Source organism: Octopus sinensis, linkage group LG14, assembly GCF_006345805.1.
Source record: "Octopus sinensis linkage group LG14, ASM634580v1, whole genome shotgun sequence".
Lineage (NCBI taxonomy): Eukaryota > Metazoa > Mollusca > Cephalopoda > Octopoda > Octopodidae > Octopus > Octopus sinensis.
This window is the reverse complement of record NC_043010.1, coordinates 67691024-67716419: the sequence shown is the minus strand read 5'-3', so window position 1 is coordinate 67716419 and position 25396 is coordinate 67691024. Positions and strand designations below refer to the sequence as shown.

General features: G+C 40.7%; 1 protein-coding gene, 1 long non-coding RNA gene and 1 pseudogene across 5 annotated transcripts in view; 2 read left to right on the top strand and 1 right to left on the bottom strand.

The window, feature by feature from the left end:
* The window catches only part of LOC115219108 (protein yippee-like 1), an 86883-nt gene that overhangs the window by 4464 nt on the left and 57023 nt on the right, over nucleotides 1-25396 (bottom strand). For all 4 annotated transcript variants that reach the window (XM_036509184.1, XM_029789182.2, XM_029789183.2 and 1 more), the window contains exons 2-4: nucleotides 8936-9146; nucleotides 4660-4703; nucleotides 554-662 (exon numbers count right to left, since the gene is read on the bottom strand). In XM_036509184.1, coding sequence (XP_036365077.1) covers nucleotides 554-662; nucleotides 4660-4703; nucleotides 8936-9040 — 258 coding nt within the window. In that variant the 5' untranslated portion in view covers nucleotides 9041-9146. The remainder of the gene's footprint in view (nucleotides 1-553; nucleotides 663-4659; nucleotides 4704-8935; nucleotides 9147-25396) is intronic.
* On the top strand, nucleotides 1171-1291 carry LOC115219574 (annotated as a pseudogene).
* LOC118766040 lies at nucleotides 1997-23447 on the top strand. Its single transcript, XR_005001966.1, has 4 exons — nucleotides 1997-2142; nucleotides 3277-3282; nucleotides 21655-21658; nucleotides 23426-23447. It is a non-coding gene; the product is annotated as an uncharacterized LOC118766040 (long non-coding RNA).

Here is a 25396-nt window from a genome sequence, read left to right as displayed (position 1 = left end):
TCGAAGGCTAAAACAATGCGAACGCATTGTGACCAGCGATGTGTAACATCTGATGGTCTGGTCGGTCTTGTGATCACGTGATATATAAATAGAGGGTGTGTAAGGTATTTGAGGACATACCCTTTTTGGGTCATTGCTGCATTTTTTGCTAACTCTGTATAATCTTTGTTTCAGAAAATAATAAAGTTACGTTCTGAGTACAAATTCCGCCGAGGTCGACTTTCGGATTCGATTAAATAAGTATCAGTTATGCACTGGGATCAATATAATTGACTTAATCCCTTTGTCTGTCCTTGTTTGACCTCTCTGTGTGTAGCCCCTTGTGGGCAGTAAAGAAATAGATAAAAGATATGTGTATAATATACAAGAGAATCTAGAACTGCGAGACAACTGAACAGTGGGACAACTGAAATGATAAGGTAAAGTCAAAGGTGTCTGGTTTCTTTTTGAATTAGAGCTTATCTTTTATACACCCATGTAGAGGTTTTGAGAGGGAGAGAGGGTCAGAGATATGGATGGATAGACATGATCTACAAAAAAATAAATAACTTACATATTTCCACCCAAGGGTGGTTTTACAGCATTCACAGTAGATATCTGCAACTGCATGAAGACCTGTAAGGAGGACACGCTCTTCAGCAGGGCCACACCCAACATTGACACTGAAAGCAAAACAAAGGGGAAAATATGAACTGAAGGTATGAAAAAAAACAGCATCATAAAGGCAGAAATTTCTATAGGGGATATAAATTTTCACCCCCTTGTTTTATGTCTTTTGTTTCCCCCCCAAAAAAACAAACAAAAAAAAACAGCATCATAAGGGCAGAAATTTCTATAGGGGTCAGAAGTTTTCACCCCTTGTTTTATGTCTTTTGTTTCCCAAAAAAAAAAAAAAAAAAAAAAAAAACAGCATCATAAGGGCAGAAATTTCTATAGGGGTTAGAAGTTTTCACCCCCTTATTTTATGTCTTTTGTTTCTATTGTATCAGTCTTAACCCTTTAGCATCTTATAATAATTCTGCCTGTTCCTCCGTTACTTAGTCCATCTGTAACGCTTCCACATAATTAGTTGAAGTGGGGAGGGGGGAGAGGGAGAGGAGGTGGTGAGTGAACTACGTAATTTTTTTTAATTAACTTTTTTTTCTTCCATTACTTATCCTGTCTATAACGGCTTACGGTCATATCACATTGAAACCATCGGTTCTCGTCTGATCACCGAAGTTAAGCAACGTTGAGCCTAGTTAGTACTTATAGATGGGTGACGACTTGGGAAACCTAGGTGATGTAAGCGTCACACACTTTTGGAGGCACTTGGCCTAGTGGTTAGAGCAGCGACTTGTGGTCGAGGGATCGCGAGTTCGAATCGCAGACTGGGCGATGTGTGTGTTTATGAGCGAAACACCTAAGCTCCATGCGGCTCTGGCAGAAGGCAATGGCGAACTTCTGCTGACTCTTTCACCAGTACTTTCTCTCATTCTTTCCTCCTGCATCTTACAGCTCACCTGTGATGGACTGGCATCCTGTCCAGGTGGGGAACCTATACGCCAAGGAAACCGGCCCTTATGAGCCAGGCATGGCTGGAGAAGGAACAAACAACAACCTGTCTATAACACTTTCACATGATCAGTTGAAGGGAAAGATGAAGAATAAAAGAAAAAGGAGAGAGTGCTGTGTATTAAGTCTAAAGAATTGTGTATAAAGTATCATCATCATCATCATCGTTTAACGTCCGCTTTCCATGCTAGCATGGGTTGGACAATTTAACTGAGGACTGGCAAACCAGATGGCTGCACCAGGCTCCAATCTGATCTGGCAGAGTTTCTACAGCTGGATGCCCTTCCTAATGCCAACCACTCCAAGAGTGTAGTGCGTGCTTTTACATGCTACCTGCACGAGGGCCAGTCTGGCAGTACTGGCAACAGTCACGCTCAAATGGTGTTTTTTAAGTGCTACCTGCACAGGAGCCAGTCAAGCAGCAATGGCAACGAGTTCACTTGAATGTTTTGTTCACGTGCCACCAGCATAAGTGCCAGTAAGGTGACACTGGTAACGATCACGCTCAAATGGTGCTTTTTACATGCCACCAGCACAGAAGCCAGACAGCTGCTCTGGCAGTGATCCCACTTGGATGGTGCTGTTAGTGTATTAAGTAATCATCATATTCCAGTTTCCTTCACTTTTCAATGATTAGCAGATGAGCAACTATCTTTTATACAGACACAACACAGGCGCTAAGGCTTTCAGGTTTTTTGGACAAAGTTTTCAGAAATCATCCAATAAGTTTACCATTAATTCCATGAAATATTCATGGGTCCTGCTAGTTCAGATGATTCTGTCAAAATGTTAAAGCTTACTTATTCATTGTGGAGGACAATCAAATACAATAATACACACACACACAAATATATATATATATATATATATACAAATTGAGAGAATGGAGTATATTCATCAGGCTGAATATACCTTAGTTAAATGAAGGTTACATTGTCATCAAGAATACAAGTGGTTTGACGGGATCCAGTGAGATACAAGACTGCAGTGTGCTCAACATCAGCTTTGCCTTTTTTTACTATGACTGGGTGCTGCTATTTTCATGATGACTGTAATTAGTGGGGTTGCCAGACAGCTTGCAAGTCGGGAAAGGACAAGAAAAAGGAAAAGCAGTAAGGGTTGGAAGTAGGTGAAGGGAATCCCCTTTTGACTAAGTGATGGGAATATTTGAGAGTGGAGAGGTGATTTTTATGCCAAGGAAAAGCAAGGACGAGCAGAGGTAGAGATGTCTTGCTATAGAAAAGATACCCGACTACCCTCCCTTTATATAAGGGAGGGTGGGAGTCTATCTGGGAGGAGACAAATTCAAAGACACACACACACACACATATATGATAGGCTTCTTTCAGTTTCTGTCTACCAAACCCACTCACAAGGCTTTGGTTGGCCTAAGGCTAGAGTGGAAGATACTTGCCCAAGGTGCTATACAGAACCCAGAACCATATGGTTTGTAAGCAAGCTTCTTACCACACAGACGCGCCTGCCTCTATATTCACAAAATTGTAAGAATTGATACTCAAATTAATCAAATTTATTATTATACTTGCTATATATATATATATATATATATATATATATATATATATATATCTCATTTCAGTATATGTAAACCCCAACACTTGAGGTACGTCCTTGTATTGTTCCCCTCAATCCTTCGCCCAGGTGGCATATAAAAGAAATCATCATCATCATCATCATCATTATTATTGAATTCAAATGCAGCCTTCAGTTATAAATCTCTATCCTGGTGTATGAAAGACGTTCGGGTCCTGACATATTTTTTTTCTACAGACATAGTATATCTAGGATGCATTATCCAACGTGTTCTACTTTCAAAGATAACAGTATGTGATTTGAAGGAGATTTTGTTGTTATTTGTAATAGGTTGGTCGACCACATAGTCTAAATACTCGTTCGTTGATTTCCCACGTTAGACAAACATTTGGACATTATGTAAAAACGAATCCTGATGAAGGGAGGTAATTTTATGTATGTACATTATACTCGTATTAACTCCCTTTGATAAATGCTTCCACACAAAGCCTTCTCTCTCTCTCTCACACACACAAAGTTATAGCAGCCAAAATTCTTTCGACATTCCCTTAAAAATGGCAAGGACAAATTAGTTAATGACCGGCATAGAATTACTGATTGCGTGACTTGTTGAGAGACTTTTATACGTACAGCTCATGGATACAGGATGGACTCTGATGATACTCATTTGAAAGAGGTGACAAATGACATGCATACATCCATATGGAGTGTTTGGTGTAAGTTTTGGCATCCAGCTGTAGAAACCATGCCAAATCAGACTGGAACCTGGGGCAGCTCTCTGCTATACCAGTTCCAGTTAAACCGTCCAACCCATGCCAGCATGGAAAGCAGACATTACATAATGATGATGACGATATATATTCTTTTATTCTTTTACTTGTTTCAGCCATTTGACTGCAGCCATGGTGGAGAACCACCTTAAAGGGTTTTAGTGGAAGAAATCAACTTATTCTATCAGTATCAATTATCCCCATTTTTGGATACGGAGGTTCTGGAAAATTATCAAAAATCGGCGTTGTGAAACTTTCCCCCCAACTTCTTCAATTCTGACTTTTTTCCCCAACACTAACCCTAACCCTAAAACCATAACCGTAAGTGTACAGAAATGTTTTGAAATTTTTGTTCAAATCCTGATGTCCATATTTTTCTGCATATTTAGAAAAAACAATTCTTGAAAAAAATTTTACAAAGATATTTGAAAATTTTTTTCAGAATCATAATCTCCATATTTTCCCACAAATTTTGAAAAAAACATTGCAAGAAAAGTTTAAAATGAAGGAAATAGGGGTGGGGGGTGGTAATTTAGAAATGTCGATTTTTGCCAATTTTTTTGTAGATTCGTATTCCCCGTAGCTGAAAAGGGGAGTTTGTGTCGAAAAAAAAAATTTTTTTTTAAAGGGTGGTTTTTGTGGGGGGATGGGCGGAAGTCTTGCCGAAGGGCATCCAACTGTAAAACAAAATCTCAGTAGTACACTCATTTAATGCATGCTGGCATGGAATAGAAAAATGGATGTAAAAAAATAAAAAAGAATGAAATGAAGTAATACTCACACAGAGTTGAAGAGGTAGGCACGTCCTAAACTTCCTTGGAAAGACTGTAAAAGAAACAAGAAAAAAATGAGATGAAGGACAGAAACCACAAACTAGAATTTTTCATATTTTGACCTTTATTACTCCTCCAGGTCAGTACAACACTCCGTAATGTTTTTCCTATTCAAAGAAGACAGGGATAATCCCCAGAAGTATATATGTGCATAAGTATGAATATATGTACAGATATACCGTAAATCCTCAAGTATAGTCCGCCCTTGAGTATAATACGCAGGGGATTTTTAGGGGGCTGTACCTCTGAAAAACCTAAACCTTGTGTATAATACGCACCCCTTCTCTAACTTGAGTCAAGGAGGTCTATATAATGTCCTTGGTTTGTAAAACTGTATACAGTAATGTCCTTTATTATTATTGTATATATAATATAATGCAAATGTGTAGCTTTTTTGTGCATTTTGTTAGCAGAAAATAAAGAAATAACTGTAATAACGTTTAATAAATGTTGCTTACTGCAAGTTATGGACGATTCTTTTATGACTTCATTGCTTTCAGGCTTAGCTTGAGGTATTTTTGCACCCGACATCACAAAATGCGTCCGAATAAACATTGCTGGACAGCAAATAGAGACTCGGACATTGCTTAGAAAATATTTTTCATTTTTAACCTTGTATATAGTATGCACTAGGGATTTTGACCTTTAAATTTTGGGGAAAAAAGTGCGGATTATACTCGAGGATTTACAGTACGTAATAACCCCTTCCGCAAGAAACCTGTTCCTGTCATCCCTCTATCGTATGTTCTCAACCTCCAGTACTTTATCTTACTAAATTTAACAACAGAATGCCGGATAGAATGTGTTGAAATATCAGTCCCACATTACTGAATTCATCATTGTCATCAATAATTAACATTATTATAGGCACAGGAGTGGCTGTGTGGTAAGTAGCTTGCTTACCAACCACATGGTTCCGGGTTCAGTCCCACTGCGTGGCACCTTGGGCAAGTGTCTCGTACTATAGCCTCGGGCCGACCAAAGCCTTTGTGAGTGGATTTGGTAGATGGAAACTGAAAGAAGCCCGTCATATATATGTATATATGTGTGTGTGCATGTTAAAAAAGAAAGGTACTGGTAGTGAGTTGTTTGACTAAAAATTCTTCAAGTCAGTGCTCCAGCATGGCCACAACCTAATGACTGAAACAAATAAGAGATAAAAGAATTCCTTGTGTTGGCACCAGATAAAACGAAGTCGAATTGCCTGAAATCACCCCAGTACTTGACTGGTATTGCATATTAATATTAAAAGGATGAGATCAAAATGAATCCAGAAAAAACAGACAGCTGTAACTCACCATCGTCACTCAAATAAGGTTCTGACTATTTTAAAATAGGATGTATATTCCTTGATATATAAAGGTGTATATTAAACAACATAGGGCTTAATTAACATGGTGTATAACCAGACTACTTATGAGTACCCTTCATTCATTGGACAATAAACTTTGCTTGCGAAGACTTGTTGAGGCAAGTGAAATCAAAATCGTTGATGTGGCTGCAGACAGTACCACCTGATTGGCACTTGTGCCAGTGGAATGTTAAAAGCATCATCTGAGCATGATCATTCCCAGGACCACTGACTGGCTCCCATGCCAGTGGCATGTAATAATCACCATTTGAGTGTGATCGTTACCAGCGTCGCCTTACTGGCACATGAAAAACAACATTCTAGCATGGTCGTTGCCAGTGCCGCTGGACTGGCTCCTGTGCAGGTGGCGCGTAAAAAGCACCTTTTGAGCGTGGTCATTGCCAGTACCGCCTGACTGGCCCTTGTATCAGTGGCATGTAAAAGCACCCACTACACTCTCGGAGTGGTTGGCATTAAGAAGGGCATCCAGCTGTAGAAACTTTGCCAGATCAAGATTGAAGCCTGGTGCAGCCATCTGGCTCGCCAGTCCTCAGTCAAACCATCCAACCCATGCAAGCATGGAAAGTGGACATTAAATGACAACGATGATGATGAGGGCTACCATCACTACTATCACCACCCAAATGCCTTCACTATTTTGATACAGGGTTTATATTCCTCAATATAGGGCCCACATTCTCACAATCATCAATCATCACCCATTACTTGAAAGCAGATGCATATTCTGTTGATAAATGCTCACCACCATCAAAATCCAAATGTCGCAACTATGATATTTGACACAGTGTATATACTCCGTGAAGGTGCATGGCTTAGTGGTTAGGGCATTCGGCTCACCACTGTAAGGTCATGAGTTCAATTCCCGGTGACACGTTGTGTCCTTGAGCAAGACACTTTATTTCACGTTGCTCCAGTCCACCCAGCCGGCAAAAATGAGTTGTACCTGTATTTCAAAGGGCCGGCTGAATCTCCCTGAGAACTACTTTAGGGATAAACGTGTCTGTGGAATACTCAGCCACTTGCACGTTAATTTCACGAGGAAGCTGTTCCGTTGATCGTATCAGCTGGGACCCACGTCGTCGTAACCGACAGAGTGCTCCTATATAATCCTTGAAATACAGGGTGTATATTCATTGATGCATGGCCTATACCACTACCATCATCACCCAGATATCTTAATTATTGCATGCAATTTGATAAACTAAAGTTAGATCTTGTTTTGTCGCAGATCAAATCAGATCAAGTAGGCTTATGATCAAAGGTGTTCCAGATGTGACCATCTTGTCATTTTAGAAGCATCATCATCATTATCACCACCGTTTAATGTCCACCTTCCATGCTGGCATAGGTTGGATAGTTTGACAGGAGTCAGCCAAGTAGAAGACTATCTCAGGCTACTGTGTCTGTTTTGGCAGGGTTTTACAGCTGGATGCCCTTCATAACACCACCCACTCAGCAGAGTGGACTGAGTGCTTTTTATGTGGCACCAACAGAGGCGAGGTCAATTTTGGCATGGTTTTTTATGGCTGGATGCTCTTCCAAATGCCAACCACTTTACAGTGTGGACTGGATGCTTTTTACGAGACAAAGGTAAAAAAAGCAAGTAAACAAAGGAAGACAAAGTGGAGAGGAAAAGGCATAGAAGATAGAAGGGGACATAGTGGAAAGGAGGAGACATAGAAGACAAAGGGAGACATGGTGGGATAGGAAACAGCATGGTGAAAACAAGGTGGCATGGTGGATGAGAGACATAGAAGACAAAGGGAGACATGGTGGGACAGGAAGACATATGGTGGACAAGAGACATAGAAACAAAGGGAGACATGTTAGGACAGGAAGAGGCATGGTGGACATAAGGAGATATGGTGGACACATGGAGGCATGGTGGACAAGAGACATAGAAACAAAGGGAGACATGTTGGGACAGGAAGAGGCATGGTGGACATAAGGAGATATGGTGGACACATGGAGGCATGGTGGACAAGAGACATAGAAACAAAGGGAGACATGTTGGGACAGGAAGAGGCATGGTGGACATAAGGAGATATGGTGGACACATGGAGGCATGGTGGACAAGAGACATAGAAACAAAGGGAGACATGTTGGGACAGGAAGAGGCATGGTGGACATAAGGAGATATGGTGGACACATGGAGGCATGGTGGACAAAAGAATAGAAGACAAAGGGAGACAAGGTGGGACAGGTGGACAGGAGACACAGAAGACAAAAGGAAACATAGTGGGCAGAAGACAGAAGTGGACAAAGTAAACGGAGACACAAATGGATAGAGGAGGGGAAGAGGCACAAATGGACAGAAGGAGGCACAAATGGAAAGAAGGAGATGCAAATGGACAGAAGGATACACAAATGGACAGAAGGAGTCACAAATGGACTGAAGGAGGCACAAATGGACAGGAGACTCAAATGGAAAGAAGGAGATGCAAATGGACAGAAGGATACACAAATGGACAGAAGGAGGCACAAATGGACAGAAGCATACACAAATGGCCAGATGGAAACACAATTGGATAAAAGAAAGGACAAGACAAAATAAGCAGTCATGAAGAGAAGAAGAAAATAGAAGGATAAGGTGGACATAAGAAAAAAAATAATAAAAGTTGGACAAAATACAAAGAAAAACAGAAAAACACAACAGAAGCAAGACAAGGAAACCTGTGAAGGAGACAAACACTTAGAAGAGACAAAGAAGAAAACAGGTGAAGAAGGAAGACGAAGAAGAGAGAGAGAGAGAGAGAGAGAAAATTAAAGAGAAGAATATGGGAGAGAAGGAGAAGGAGACTGTGGAGAAGGAGGAGGTGAAAGAAGGAGGAAGTGGAGGAGGAGTTAGTTACCTTGGAAATGAGTTCATCATGGTTAGCAAGATGTGCACGGCAATGCACACAGCTGTATGTGCGATGGCACTTGGGCGGTAAGTAGGCTTGGAATGTCTTCACCATTCTTGGAAGCAGTTGTCATGGAAACATAGCCGCTCGCACTGACGTTGTTCTGCTAGTGCAGTCACGCCACGGCTGAACAAAACGGAGGTCGTCAAAGTGAGGGGACCTGTGGACAGCAAGAAAAATAAATATTAAAAACAAACACACACACAAAAAAAAAAGAAAAACGGATAAGATGAAAAAAGAAAACTGAGTAAATATAAACCTATGGTCAAAGGCTCTTCAACTGTGGCCATCACATCTAATTTATTTTATTTTTTAATCATAACATATCTAGGATTTTATTATCCAATATGTCCTTCCTTTTTTCCCTTTCATAGCAGGACATCATTTCAGAGAGTTTTAACTGCTATTTCTAGGAGATTGAGTATCTACATACGAGACTCCTTCATACGTTTGTTAAGTTGTGGATGATAGTCTTGCTAAGAAACACAGAGCATCCCAAAATAAATACAGTAACAAAAGGGTTAAAATATATAATAGAAAAACAATTCTTAACCCTTTTGATACCAACCTGGCTGAAACCACCTCGGGCTCTGAGTACAAATGTCTTGTTTTCATAAGTTTTGAATAAAAGTCTTCCAACAAACCTTAGTCACAATTTATGTTCCTAACACCAGCTGAATGATAACCAAGTTATTTTACTAAATTCTTGGGTATATTTTAAGTAATTGAAAGAAACACAGAGCATCTCAACAGAAATACAGTATCCAGCCCAAATATTCTATCTGTTTTATGTTGAAACAAACCAGATCAGGCCTCTTACACCGACCTTATAATGTTATGTTATTCTAAAAGTAAATAACCACATCATCAAAATTTGGAAGCTATGAGATAATACATGATTACTTCAAAGGAATGTGAATGAATAAGCCTTACATTTAACTGAGTAAACTGAATGCTAAAGGGTTACTTTTACTTGTTTCAGTCATTTGACTGTGGCCATGCTGGAGTACCGCCTTTAGTCGAGCAAATCGACCCCAGGACTTATTCTTTGTAAGCCTAGTACTTATTTTATCGGTCTCTTTTGCTGAACCGCTAAGTTACAGGGACGTAAACACACCAGCATTGGTTGTCAAACGATGTTGGGGGGACAAACACTGACACACAAACATACATATTATATATATATATATAATATATATATATATATACACACACATATATACGACGGGCTTCTTTCAGTTTCTGTCTACCAAATCCGCTCACAAGGCTTTGGTCGGCCCGAGGCTATAGCAGAAGACACTTGCCCAAGGTGCCATGCAGTGGGACTGAACCCGGAACCATGTGGTTTGTAAGCAAGCTACTTACCACACAGTCACTCCTATGTTAAAACAAATTATTTTTTTTATCTTGAAATTTATAAATTTTTATGATGTAAAAAAAAAAATAGCTGTTGATAAAAAGGAAATACCAAAAAAATGAGTACAGGAGAAACCTCAGTTTGTGAAGGCCCTTATCACAAGCAAATCAGCTTATGAACAATTTTGCGAACATAAAACATCTTGAGTGATGAATGGTGCCTTGAGTAACAAACATGCAAGTCGGCAACAATGGTTGGCAACAAGCTGGAAGAAACAGTCGGAGGGCATCACTCGCTGGTTTAGCTTTCATTCAGTGTACATCTCTGATCAAAAATTCATTGTGCCTTCTCTAGAATTTCCTATAGGGAAAATAGTTTTGGTTTATGAACATTTCGGAACGGCCTTCAGGAAAAAAATTAAGTTCATAAACTGAGGTTTCACTTCTACACGAAATTATTGAACAGAGGAAGTAATTTTCAGAGAAACAATTTCAGTGACAAGGAAAATAAATAAATCCTGTAATGAGCCAAATGACACGTTTAGCAGCTGTAAATTAAGAGGTTATGAAATAGCTTAACCAAAGCAACAAGAACAGGATATCAGAAAATGGAACAAACATTGAATTGTAATTAGACAAAGAGGAAAACTTCAAAACAACACGGCTATACATAGATAAGCAGCAGCGAAGATGACACATACTCGTTTACTTGTTTTGGTCATTTGACTGTGGCCATGCTGGAGCATCTATCGGTCTCTTTTGCCGAACTACTAAGGTACGGGGATGTAAACACACCAACATCAGTTGTCAAGTGATGGTGTGGGAACAAACATATGATGGGCTTCTTTCACTTTCCGTCTGCCAAATCCACTCAGAAGGTATTTGCCGGCCGGCCGGAGGCTATAGTAGAAGACACTTGCTCAAGGTGCCATGTAGTGGGACTGAACCCAGAACCATGAGGAAATTGACCCCAGGACTTGTTTTTTGGAAGCCTAGTACTTATTCTATCGTTCTCTTTTGCCGAACCGTTAAGTTACAGGGACGTAAACACACCAGCATCGGTTGTCAAGCGATGTTGGGAGAACAAACACAGACACACACACAAATATATACATATATACGACGGGCTTCTTTCAGTTTCCGTCTACCAAATCTACTACCAAATACTTATAAACTGTGGGATGCATCTTATATGAGAATGCATCTTATAAAGCCAGTAAATATGATAAATAAAAATAGATCACGAGAGAATGTAAAGCCAGACAAATGGAGTGAAAATGTCATTAAAAAATTTTTAATTAAAAAAGTATTCCAAATTAAAAAAATTAACCATTCTATGTACAAAACTGCACTAAAATGGCCTGGCTCTTTGTCAGTTGTGACAATGAGTGTTCCAGCTGACCCAATCAGTAGAATAGCTTTCTTGTGAAATTAATGTACAAGTGGCTGAGTACACCAGACTCACGTACCTTTTGAATTACAGGTACTACTCATTTTTGTAAGCTGAGTGAACTGGAGCATCATGAAATAAAGTGTCTTGCTTAAGGACATAAAGTGATGTTGGGAATTGAACTTACGGCCTTAGGATCACAAGCCAAATACCCTGGCCACCAAGCCATGCACCTTCTCACATTAAAATAAGCACACAGACATATTAACACACGTTATCATACACACAGACACACACACACAGAATAATTCAGCCGTTATTGTTTCAGAACATCAGGAATTTAAATAATTCAAAAGATAGTTAATGAGGTGGTGGTGGTCACAACTGGAGGGGGGGCAGGGAAAGAGGATTGAATGTACTTGCATAACTTTTATCTTAAATGGTTCTCATTTAGGTTTTTTTTGTCTTTTTTGAATATGAAAATTTATTACATAACAGATGGCTAGCCAGGTCTTTGTGTCTGTAGGTGAGTGCATGGAGAGAGATACCAGACACACATGAAACACACACACAAAAGGCACTCAAAAAATCACTTTAGCATTCAAAACAATACAATATATTTTTTATTTTGTTCCAATATTCTAATTTAGATTTTTAATACCTTTTTTTGCCATTTTGTCATTGTGTATGTGTGTGTGTGTGTATGCATCTCCTCGTGTTTGCGTTTGTCCCTTCACGACTGCTTGACGTCCCTGTAACCCAGCAATTTGACTAAAAAAGACCGACAGACTAAGAACCAGATTCAAAACATTAAGTACTGGGGGTGATGCCCCAGCATGGCCACAATCCAATGATTGAAACCAATAAAAGATGAAAGATAGGCAGAGGCATGGCTTTGTGGTAAGAAGCTTGCTTACCAACCACATGGTTCCGGGTTCAGTCTTGTTATGTAGCACCTTGGGCAAGGGTCTTCTACTATAGCTTCAGGCCAACCAAAGCCTTGTGAGTGCATTTGGTAGATGGAAACTGAAAGAAGCCGGTCGTGTAGATATACTTACACGTCTATGTGTGTATCTTTTGTGTCTGTATTTGTCCCCTCAACACCACTTGACAACCAATGTTGGTGTTTATATCCTCATAACTTAGCAGTTCGGCCAAAGAGACCGATAGAATAAGTACTAGGCTTTAAAAATAAGTCCTGGGGTAGATTTGTTTGACTAAAACCCTTCAAGGCAGTGCTCCAGCATGGCTGCAGTCAGATGAAATAGGTGCAGGAGTGGCTGTGTGGTAAGAAACTTGCTTCCCAACCACATGGTTCCCGGTTCAGTGCCACTGCATGGCATCTTGGGCAAAGGTCTTGCAGGGGATTGCCTCAGGGTGACCCAAGCCTTGTTAGTGAATTTGGTAAACAGAAACTGAAAGAAGCCCATTGTAATATATATATATATATATATATATATATATATAGAGAGAGAGAGAGAGAGAGAGTAGTTGTATACTGTCAACTTAATGTGACAGTCCCATGAAGGGAATCACACTACTGCTATTTAGCCCTAGGAAGCAGCAACGCTTCCTGTCGGCCATCACACATTTCCTGTGTCCTTATGTTTACAAGGGGGAGATAAGCACTTCCACCCAGCTAAGCCTGCCTCCAGAGACTAGTTTCTGAGTCATTGCTCATCATCAGTCTGGAGTAGCATGACCTTTTTGTTTGACTTCATATTACATCTTATATGACTTGATGCCTGTACAGACTAACCTGTTCTAGGAATTGAAACGACGATATTATGATTGCGAATGGAACATCTTAGCCACTAGGCCACGTGCCTTCACACAGTTATTTCAATAAAGCTCACTTAAGTTTTGATTATTTTCAGAATCAAGACACAAAGGTAGGGTGTATTCATCTCACAGATATGGTGAAAAAGAAAAAGGTTTTAGGAAATAAATAATAAAAAAATCCCAAAAGTACAATGGGACCATTGTTTTTTTTTGGGGTGAGGATTGATAAAGGGTGGAAGAGAATAAAGAGAGAAAGGGAGAGAGAGAGAGATTAAAAGAGAGAAAGTGTGATAGATAGATAGATAGATAGATGATAGATAGATAGATAGATAGATAGGTAGAGGAAGAGATAGATAGGGAGAAATATATGAAGATTGTGTGAATGAGAGGGGGAGAGAGAGAGAGAGAGAGAGAGATGGAAGTAAAGATTGTGTAAATGAGGGATAGAAATAGTGAGGGAGACAGAGGGTGACAGACAGATAGAAAGAGTGAGTGGATGATAGAAAGAGAGAGTGCATGATAGAAAGAGAGAAATATGGTGATAGATACAGAGAGAGAGGGAGAGAGAGAGAGAGAAAGGATAAGCAGATAGAAGCAATGACTGAGTGATAGATAGATAGCGAGAGCGGGAAATAGAGAGACAGATAGAGAGATAAAGAGAGCTACTTCCACTTCCCCAAGCAAGCAACTCCATGATGTCTGTTTATGATAGGAACACAGTAACAAGTGAGCCGCACTTCTCTGTTGCTCCACGGTTTATTTATTCATCTCAAGGTTGTTATACGAGTTTGAGAGGTTTCTGGTGTAAAGAGGAAGTAAAAACAACAACAACAACAACAACCACCACCACCAACAGTAAATATATACACTGCTTTCCTTTCATGATACATACATACATACAAGTGTGTGTCAAATAACTGAAACAAGTAAAAGAGTATATATATATACATATATATATATATATATATATATATACTCTTTTACTGGTTTCAGTTATTTGACTGTGGCCATGCTGGAGCACCGCCTTTAGTCGAGCAAATCGCACCCAGGATTTATTTTTCGTAAGCCTAGTACTTACCCTGTCGGTCTCTTTTGACGAACCGCTAGGTTACGGGGATGTAAACACACCAGCATAGGTTGTCAAGCAATGTTGTTGGACAAATACTCACACACAGCGTGTGGTGCCTGCGGCTTTTGGGCTAAAACATTTTTAAGGATTTAAGGACACACTCACATATATATACATATATATGATGGGCTTCTTTCAGTTTCCGTCTACCAAATCCATTTCCAAGGCTTTGGTTGGCCCGAGGTTATAGTAGAAGACAATTGCCCAAGGTGCTACGCAGTGGGACTGAACCTGGCACCATGTGGTTGGTAAGCAAGCTACTTACCACACAGCCACTCTTGCGCCTATATACATATATATATATATATATATATATATATATACACACACACATACACTTTTAATCTTTTAATTATTTCAGTCATCTGACTGTGGCCATGCTGGACACCGCTTTAAAGGATTTTTAGTCAAAGAAATCAACACTAGGACCTATTCTTTGTAAGCCTTGTACTTATTCTATTGGTCTCTTTTGCTAAAATACCAAGTTACAGGGATGTAAACACACCAACATTGGTTGTCAAGCAATGGTAGAGGGACAAACACACACACACATAAATATATAAAGATATATAAATATATATTCTTTTATTTTTTAAAAATCTTCTGTTACTTGTTTCATGGGCTGTGGGGGCCACAGCCCATGGAGAACTAGCCCATAGATTTAGAAAAGCTCCGAAGAAGACCAAACTCAACATTAAGATTGTTGAAAAGCCAGAGAACTCCATCAGATCACAACTATGTAGGATGTACCCCTTTGAGAATACCATATGCACCAATGATAACTGCATGGTATGTAGGATTAGCCCTGGCATTAACTGTAGAATTCGAAATGTAGTTTACAGCATAAGCTACATAGAAGGTGCTTGTAAAGTCATGAACATGACATACATAGGGGAGACATCTAGGAGTATTGCGGAATGACTAAATGAACATCTGAGACAATATGACGACAAAAAACAGTCCTCCATACTCTACCAACATGCCAAAGACCACCATGGAGGCAACTTGGGTCAACTCGACATCCCCATCTTATCCAAGCACCCAAAAGACACAACACTCAGACAAATATGGGAGTACGTCCTTACAAATGAAACTTCCCCAATACTAAATAGGAAATATACACAGTAGATATCATACCTCCATACCCACGGTTTACACAGGTAGAACAGAATAGTTAGTGGGCTGTTATGTAGATAGATGTATGTATGTGTGTGTGTGGGTGTGAGTGTGTATGTACATGTATGGGCTTCTTTCAGTTTCTGCCTACCAAATTCACTCACAAGGTTTTGGTCAGCTTGAGGCTATAGTAAAAGTCACTTGCCCAGGTGCCATGCAGTGAGACAACCCAGAACCACGAGGTTGGGAAGCGAGCCTCTTGCCACACAGCCATGCCTGCGCCTATGTATAAACCTTTACTTTTAGATGTTTACAGTTATTCTCCATTTTGTAAACAGTCACAGACACATCTGTGTACACACACACACACACAAATACACAGAGAAACTTGTGAACATACACACCCATACTTAGCGGTTTGGCAAAGGAGACCGATAGAATAAGTACTGGGCTTACAAAAGAATAAGTCCCAGGGTTGAGTTGCTCGACTAAAGGCGGTGCTCCAGCATGGCTGCAGTCAAATGACTGAAACAAGTAAAAGAGTATACACAGAATCCAGGAGAACCTTCCTGTGCCATAGGCTATCACCACTAAATAGGTTGGGTTACTGCTGGGTCAAAGCTGACCTGCAGCTATGGAACACCTAAATTACAAGATGAGGCTTAGAGGGGAGAGGTGGGTGGGCAAGCAATCATCAGTTTTGGTTGTACTTCAAAGAGACAAGCCTGTTTCTTGCAGGCATAACATAAACAACAAAATTAGAAAAGGAAAAAAAAAAAAACTAAAATAAAAAATGTCTCTTATCATTTATGTCAAGGGAATCTGAAAACAAGTAAACCTATAGTTTCTTTGTAACTGATCTAAACAGGCATACACACACAACCATACACATACATATACACACAGGTATACAGATCTGACTGGCCTGGTGCAGCCTTCGGGCTTGCCAGACCCCAGTTGAACCGTCCAACCCATGCTAGCATGGAAAGCGGACGTTAAACGATGATGATGATGATACACACACACACACACATATCTATTTACATACATGCACATATACATCACACACATATTTACACATATGCAAATATATATGTATGTATATATATATAGGCGCAGGAGTGGCCGTGTGGTAAGTAGCTTGCTTACCAACCATAGGATTCCGGGTTCAGTTCTACTGTGTGGCACCTTGGGCAAGTGTCTTCTACTACAGCCTTGGGATGACCAAAGCCTTGTGAGTGGATCTGGTAGATGGAAACTGAAAGAAGCCCAACGTATATGTATGTGTGTGTCTGCCCCTCCTCCATCGCTTGACAACCAGTGTTGGTGTGTTTATGTCCCTGTAACTTAGCGGTTCAACAAAAGCAACCAACAGAATAAGTACTAGGCTTACAAAGAATGAATCCTGAGGTTGATTTGACGAAATGCGGTGCTCCAGCATGATCACAGTCAAAACAACTGAAACAAAGGAGTGGCTGTGTGGTAAGTAGCTTGCTTACAAACCACATGGTTCCGGGTTCAGTCCCACTGCGTGACACCTTGGGCAAGTGTCTTGTACTATAGCCTTGGGCCGACCAAAGCTTTGTGAGTGGATTTGGTAGACGGAAACTGAAAGAAGCCCGTCGCATATATATATATATATATATATATATATATGTAGGTATGTTTGTCCCCCCAACATCGCTTGACAACCAATGGTAGTATGTTTATGTCCCCATAACTTAGCGGTTCGGCAAAAAAGACCAATAGAATAAGTACTAGGCTTACAAAGAATAAGTCCTGGGGTTGATTTGCTTGACTAAAGGCGGTGCTCCAGCATGGCCACACTCAAATAACTGAAACAAGTAAAAGACTATATATATATATATATATATATATATACATACACACATATATATATATATATATATACACAACTATATACACACACACACATATTCACACAACTACATACATACAATAAGATATAGTAGGACAGAGAGTATACATTACTGACCTGATTACCAAATATTTTCACAAGGTATGATGTGGTGGGGAAGAGAAGAGAGGAAGAAGATTGGACAAGATAAAGAGAAAACAAACAAACAAAAAAGAACCCCCCCCCAACAAAATAGTTATTATCCCCCATATAAAAAAAGAAAAGCTATTTTCATCCAGCCATTAGCAAAACTGGATTGCAAGTGGCAGGATGTAAACGTTAATTAACTCTTTCTCGTTTAGGCTTCTAATGAATAGCAGCTTGTGTTCATTTGTATGTTTAACATCTGTTATTCTATGCTGGCATGGGTTAGAAGGGAGGATATATTATCGAGGCAGGATTTTAAGGTTGGATGGTCTTGCTAATGGCTTGCTAACTCTAGGGTAGTTTTTTTGTTTGTTTTTTTTCTAAATAAGGGATCATTTTTTTCCACATGGCTTTGAAGGCATGCAATGGAAGTACCTGTAAGATTTGCTGACTTGAGAAAACAACAACAACAACAACAGCACTAACCACTGCATGATCACTACACTTCCGTACAAGTGATTGCAGATGTAAACAAACACAGGCCCACGTGTGTGTGTGTGTGTGTGTATTCTTGTTTGTATTTGTCCAACCAGTGTTGGTTTGTTTATGTTCCTGTAAGTTAGTGATTTGGCAAAAGTGACCGATAAAATAAGTAACAAGATTAAAAAACAACAAAAACAAGTACTGGGGTTGATTTGTTTGTCTGAACCCTTCAAGGCAGTGCCCCAGCGTGGTCACAGTCCAATGACCTAAACAAGTGAAAATAAAATTTATTAATCAAAGTTAATTAATTAATTAATCAATAATTTTACCAAGTAGATCGGTACATTAATAGATTGGTACATTAAAATAACCCAGGTTCGAAATTTCCCCAAGACACCTGATGAAGGCTGGAGGGTATATTAGCCGAAACGTCGTGTTAGTAACAAACAAGATGAGGACAAATATCTGTCAAATGTAAATAATGTAAATGAAGTGAGTCTTGTCCGATTTCTGTAGTAGTAGTAGTAATAGTAGTAGGCATCCATCGGTCTTGAGGCCATGGATCTGCGCCCAAAGAAATTGTGTCAGCTGCTGATGATGGCACAGTGTCTGTTGTGACTGCACAGGTCCACACAGGAATGGCAGTCATGCATACAGTGACTGCATTTGAAGGAGTTCTCTGTTGGTGCTGAGGATTTTTCCTTCCGTTGAATACACTTTTCTCTGATGGCAAGTACCTGTTTTCCTTCCGCTCCCTTCATTCCCTTTCGTAATATTTGCCACCAGTTTGGGCGATCATTTGTAACCGCCTTCCATCTCAGGGCGTCCAAATCAAGTGACTTCATATCTCTCTTACAGACATCTTTGAAACGAAGACAAGGTCGTCCTCGTACCCTTGTGCCGGTGGCCAATTCCCCATACAGGTCTTTGGGATCCTTCCATCTGGCATGCAACGAACATGACCGAGCCAGCACAAACGACATTGCTGGAGCATGATATGTATGCTGGGTATCTTGGCTCAGTTGAGGACTTTGGAGTCGGTGATGTGGTTTGTCCACTTGATGTCCAAGATGCATCTTAGGTAAGTTAGCGGTTTAGCAAAAAGAAAGAGACCGATAGAATAAGTACCAGGCTTACAAAGAATAAGTCTTGGGGTCAATTTCTTCAATTAAAACTTTTAAGGCAGTGCTCCATCATGGCCACAGTCAAATGACTGAAGCAAGTAGAGATAAAAGTTAAAAAGGTGAAAAATGTTGAGATGCCTCTCTTGTCTAGAGTAGAGGCTCCATGTCTCACTGCCATAAAGTAGCGTACTAAGGATGCACACCTTACAGACCACAATTTTGGTGTTTGCAGCCAGTTCTTTGTTTTCCCAGACTCTCTTTGTGAGTCTGGTAAATGTGGAAGATGTTTGTGCGATTTGCCTGTTATATTCATCATCATCATCATCATCGTTTAATGTCCGTTTTCTGCGCTAGCACGGGTTGGACGGTTCGACCAGGGTCTGGGGAGCCAGGGGCTGCTCCAGGCTCCAGTCTGATCTGGCAGTGTTTCTACAGCTGGATGCCCTTCCTAACGCCACCCACTCCGTGAGTGTAGTGGGTGCTTTTTACGTGCCACCTGCACAGGTGCCAGGGGGGTCTGGCATCGGCCACGATCGGTTGGTGCTTTTTAGCATGGAAAAAGAGATGATGGTGATGGTGGTGATGGTGATGAGACAAACATGTACATACGCAGGTGTAACCATAACAAGACATAGCCTAAGGTCTGTCTGTCTGTGTGGTGGTGGTGGTGGTGGTTAATAGCCATGCACATGATCCTCATGGGAAACAAAGTCTTTCTTTTTACCTTTTATCTCTACTTGCTTCAGTCATTTGACTGTGGCCACGATGGAGCACAGTCTTAAAGGGTTTTAAATGAAGAAATTGATGCCAAGACTTATTCTTTGTAAGCCTGGTACTTATTCTATTGATCTCTTTTTTTGCTAAACTGCTAACTTATGGGGATGAAAACACACCAACATCAGTTGTGAAGCAATGGTGAGGGGGGGGGGACACACAGACACAGACACACACACACAATGGGCTTATTTCAGTTTCTGCCTACCAAATCCACTCACAAAGCTTTTGTTGGCCTGAGGCTACAGTAGAAGACACTTACCCAAGTGCCATGCAGTGGAATGGAACCCAGAACCATGTGGTTGGGAAACAAGCTTCTTACCACACAGTCTTGCCTGTACCTGTTTGTATATGAGTTTTGCAGAACTGCGGGGAGATTGTAGGGGCTGTGATACAAAAGCTTTTTCCCTGGCTCCCTCAACATAGCCAAATGCGAAAAAGTGTGTGTTTGTGTGTATGAGAAAGAGAGAAATATATATGTATGATTTCATGAATAAATATTTACCTCTTTTTTCCTCTCTTCTTGTTCACTCCAGAAGATTAAAAGAAAATTAATTTGCATAACAAGAACCTAATTTCAGCAGTTTTCACCCCCAAGAAGAATGCACCAAAAAAACCTTTGTATTTATACATAGCAAATGGAGTAGAGTGGCAGGAGGTGGGGGCGAAGACACCTAGAAACCATCTTGACATGTGAAGGAGATAAGAGAAAGGCAAACAAGGAAAAGAAGCAAAAAATAAATAAATAAATAAAAGTGATTGATAAGAGTCATAGAGATAGATAGATGGGTGTGGTGGGGTCGGGGGGGGGAGAAAAAGTGTTAAATACAAGCTAAACTGTACATAGATAAAGGACCAACATCTGGAAGTGATTTAGGATGACTAACAATAACCAATGTCAAAAGGTCAATGATGTGTACAACAGAGAGAAAGAGAGAGAGAGAGAGAGAGGGGGAGGGAGAGGACCCAAAGCCAGGAATATGTTATCAATTAATTTTGAAACAGTTGTTGTGGAAGTGCATCACTGACCAGGTAATAATAGTGCAATGGAATTTCTGATTCCCAAGAAATAAATGTAGAGTAAACCTAACAGTTAAAACCTAATACTAAAAGACACTTGCTCAAGGTGCCATGCAGTGGGACTGAACCTGGAACCATGTGGTTGGGAAGCAAACTTCCTAATCACACAGCCATGCATATCATCATCGTTTAACAGCCGTTTCCCATGCTGGCATGTTTTGGACAGCTTGACAGGAGCTGGCCTTGGCATGGTTTCTACAATTTGATGCCCTTCCTAATGCCAACCACATAACAGAGTGTACTGGGTGCTTTTATGCCCGATATATAGAGAAGGGCAGAGAGAGCAGGAGATGCAGTAGATGACATTGGTAGAAGTGCAGGTGAAGGAGTCAGTGATATGATAGGGTCGATGATGGGTGCCAGTGAGGAGAGTGGTGATGGAGAGCTTAAGGGCAAGTGCAGCAGTGTGGGTGGGAGCAGGGGAACGAGCTGGGTTGAGAGGTTGGGTTACTTGAATGAATGAAACAAGTAAGAGTAAAAGAAGCTGTGTGGTAAGTAGCTTGCTTACGAACCACATGGTTTCAGGTTCAGTCCCACTGCATGGCACTTTGGGCAAGTGTCTTCTACTATAGCCTCGGGCCAACCAAAGCCTTGTGAGTGGATTTGGTAGATGGAAACTGAAAGAAGCCTATCGTATATATATATATATATATATATGTATGTGTGTGTATATGATTGTGTGTCAGTGTTTTTCCCTCTAGCATTGCTTGACAACCGATGCTGGTGTGTTTATGTCCCCGTCACTTAGCGGTTCAGCAAAAGAGACTGATAGAATAAGTACTGGGCTTACAAAGAATAAGTCCCGGGGTCGAGTTGCTCGACTAAAGGCAGTGCTCCAGCATGGCCGCAGTCAACTGACTGAAACAAGTAAAAGAGTAAAGAGTATATACACACACACACATACATCAAACACACAAACGTGTGTGTGTGTATGGGAACACTTGACTGTCATACACTTTCAGGTGTTAACACTCAGCGTTATGAAGGGAGCTCCCCCCCCCCCCGATACTATCCCACAACACATTTAGCACATAAGCAAAAAAACATATGCAATGTGAAAAAACAAAAAAAAAGAAGGTAAAGGTCACCTTCTTGAGTCATGTCGACTCATATTGGATAGGATGCAAGTCCATTGCAGGATTACTCATATTTGCTAGCTGAGTAGCAGGAGTAACACAAAATGAAGTGTTTTGCTCAAAAGCACAATACTCTGCCCGGTCCTGGAATCAAAACTGCAATCTCATGATCAGGAGTCCAACACCCTAAGCACTAAGCCACACCCGTCCACCATACTCTATGTATGTGCGACCAATAATGTTCACATTACTAGAGCTTTATTTATTCTGTAATTTAATTTTCTTTCATGTGCTATGCTGCAGCACATCAGCAAATAGATTTTAGTCTATTTGCATATCCCTGGAGAAGGACATCATGCTCGGAATGGTCAGTGGCAAGAGAGGAAGAGGCCGACCAAGAACCCGCTGGCTTGACACCATCAAGAGTGATACCGGAATGGACATAGCCAATCTGAAAGAAGCAGCCCAGGATAGAACTGACTGGAGGACACTGATCCAACGAGTGACTGAGAGTCGACTTCGACTGAGCGGATAGATAGATAGATTTGCATATCAGACCCTGACCAATGGCTCACTTTGTTTCGAGATGATCCAAGTACAAGGTATTGATATACCACAATCATCATCATCATCGTCGTTTAACGTCTGCTTCCCATGCTAGCATGGGTTGGACGATTTTGACTGAGGGCTGGCGAACCAGATGGCTGCACCAGGCTCCAATCTTGATCTGGCAAAGTTTCTACAGCTGGATGCCCTTCCTAACACCAACCACTCTGAGAGTGTAGTGGATGCTTTTTACGTGCCACCGGCATGGGGGCCAGTCAGGCAGTACTGGCAATGACCTCGCTCGAATCTTTTTACACATGCCACCGGTACAGGTGCCAGTAAGGCAACACTCACGCTTGAATGGTGCCTTTTATGTGCCACCGGCACGGAAGCTAGTTAGCCGCTCTGGCAATGATCACGCTCGGATGGTGCTCTTAGCACTCTACTAGCATGGGCACAAGTGCCAGTAAGGCGATGCCGGTAATGATCACACTCGAATGGTGCCTTTTATGTGCCACAGGCACGGAAGCCGCTCTGTCAACGATCACACTCGTATGGTGCTCTTTGCATCCCGCTAGCACGGATGCCAGTCATCGCATTTGATTTCGATTTCACTTGCCTCAACAGGTCTTCACAAGCAGAGTTTAGTGTCCAAAGAAGGAAAAGGTACGCATAAGCAGGCTGGTTATGCCCCTGGCATAGGCCACGAGGTTATGGTCTCATTTGGCTTGCCAGATCTTCTCACGCACAGCATATTTCCAAGAGTCTCGGGTCACAAGTCATTTCCTTGGTGAGGCCTCTATGATGAAATTTCGTGATTCCAAGGCGAGCTACCCTGCCTGGTCAATGACATTCAGAGGTATTCATTCTTTAGCACTCAGCATCACGTGGGGGAGCTTTCCCTAAATACTATCCCTCAACAAATTTGGCATATAAACAAGACATACATTATGTCTGTGCAATCAATGTTTTCATTGTGAGAGCAGCTTTTAATTTGTAACACAAACACACTCAGGTTTCTGAATTTAATAAGGCAATAACTAAAAGCTCATAATACATAATCCGTCTAAGCATTATTTAGCTTTAAGCTCCCTACCACCTCCAACTTCAATGACAACACAATACAACTTGGGAACAGGTGGTATGTGAAATTAGGTGAGAATATATATATCAACACTCACACACACACATACATATATATATATATATATATATATATATATATATATAAATTCTATAATTATAAGCATAATTATAATTAGGGTTCAGCAAATTGCTTCACCACATACTGAAATTTAGAAATAGCAGTTAAATACTATTCCTCTATGGGGTAGAAAGGGCTCCTTAGCCGTAGTGAAGGCAATCTATCTAGGGAGATAACCTTACAATAAATCACTGGGTCCGTAGCTTAGAAATACTGGGTTGACGTCCAGCGGGAACAGCTTTGTTTCATGGAGGAGGAAAGATCTTCTTTAGTACTTGGTTGTACAATGCTTTCCAATGTGTGTAGTAGTGGCGCGCGCACACATTATTAGCCATTTGAAAAGACTATGAAAGTCTCGACCACGGTCGAACAATGATGATGATGATGATTCCTCTACCATAAGATATCTCACAGACAGATAGACAGACTAGATAGATAGATAGATATAGATAGATAGCTAGATATAGATAGATAGACAGATAAATAGATAGAGATAGATAGATATAGATAGACAGATAGATAGCTAGATATAGATAGATAGATAGATAGATAGATAGATAGATAGATAGATATAGATAGATAGATAGAGATAGACAGACAGACAGACAGATATATGTATAATGAGCAAGCAGCGAGTGAAATAGCTATAGCTGCCTTGCAAGCCACATAGTAATAATATACTAGCAATCTAAGGTGGAGGTGCTTGAGATTCTTGTTCTAGCAACTGACTAGGATCCAGTTTAGATGTTCCACCCAAGTAAGCTGCTAATAGGACAAGGTTCCGCTTGGTTCAATTCAGATGTTTGGAAAGGGCAGAGGGGGAGAGAGAGGTAGGGAGAGAAAGAGGGAGGCTGGGAGAGTAAGAGAGAGAAAGAGAGGTAGAGAGAAAAAGAGAGATAGGGAGAGAAGAGAGGTAGGGAGAGAAAGAGAGAGGTTGGGAGAGAAAGAGAGAAGTAGGGAGAGAAAGAGAGAAGTAGGGAGAGAAAGAGAGGTAGGGAGAGAAAGAGAAAGGTAGGGAGAGAAAAGAGAGAGGTAGGGAGAGAAAAGAGAGAGGTAGGGAGAAAAAGAGAGAAGTAAAGGTTGAAAGCTCCTCAGTCAAATTGAAGAGGGGAGCTTCTGAGACCACTGTCTGCTAGAAATAGCAGTCAAAACATACTTTAAGTTACTTCGGTTTAAAACTGCAGAAAAATTAATTAGATAATTAGATAATGTGGTACTATTTCCCTATTATTGGAAACTTTATAGGCGCAGGAGCGGCTGTGTGGTAAGTAGCTTGCTTACCAACCACATGGTTCCGGGTTCAGTCCCACTGCGTGGTACCTTGGGCAAGTGACTTCTACTATAG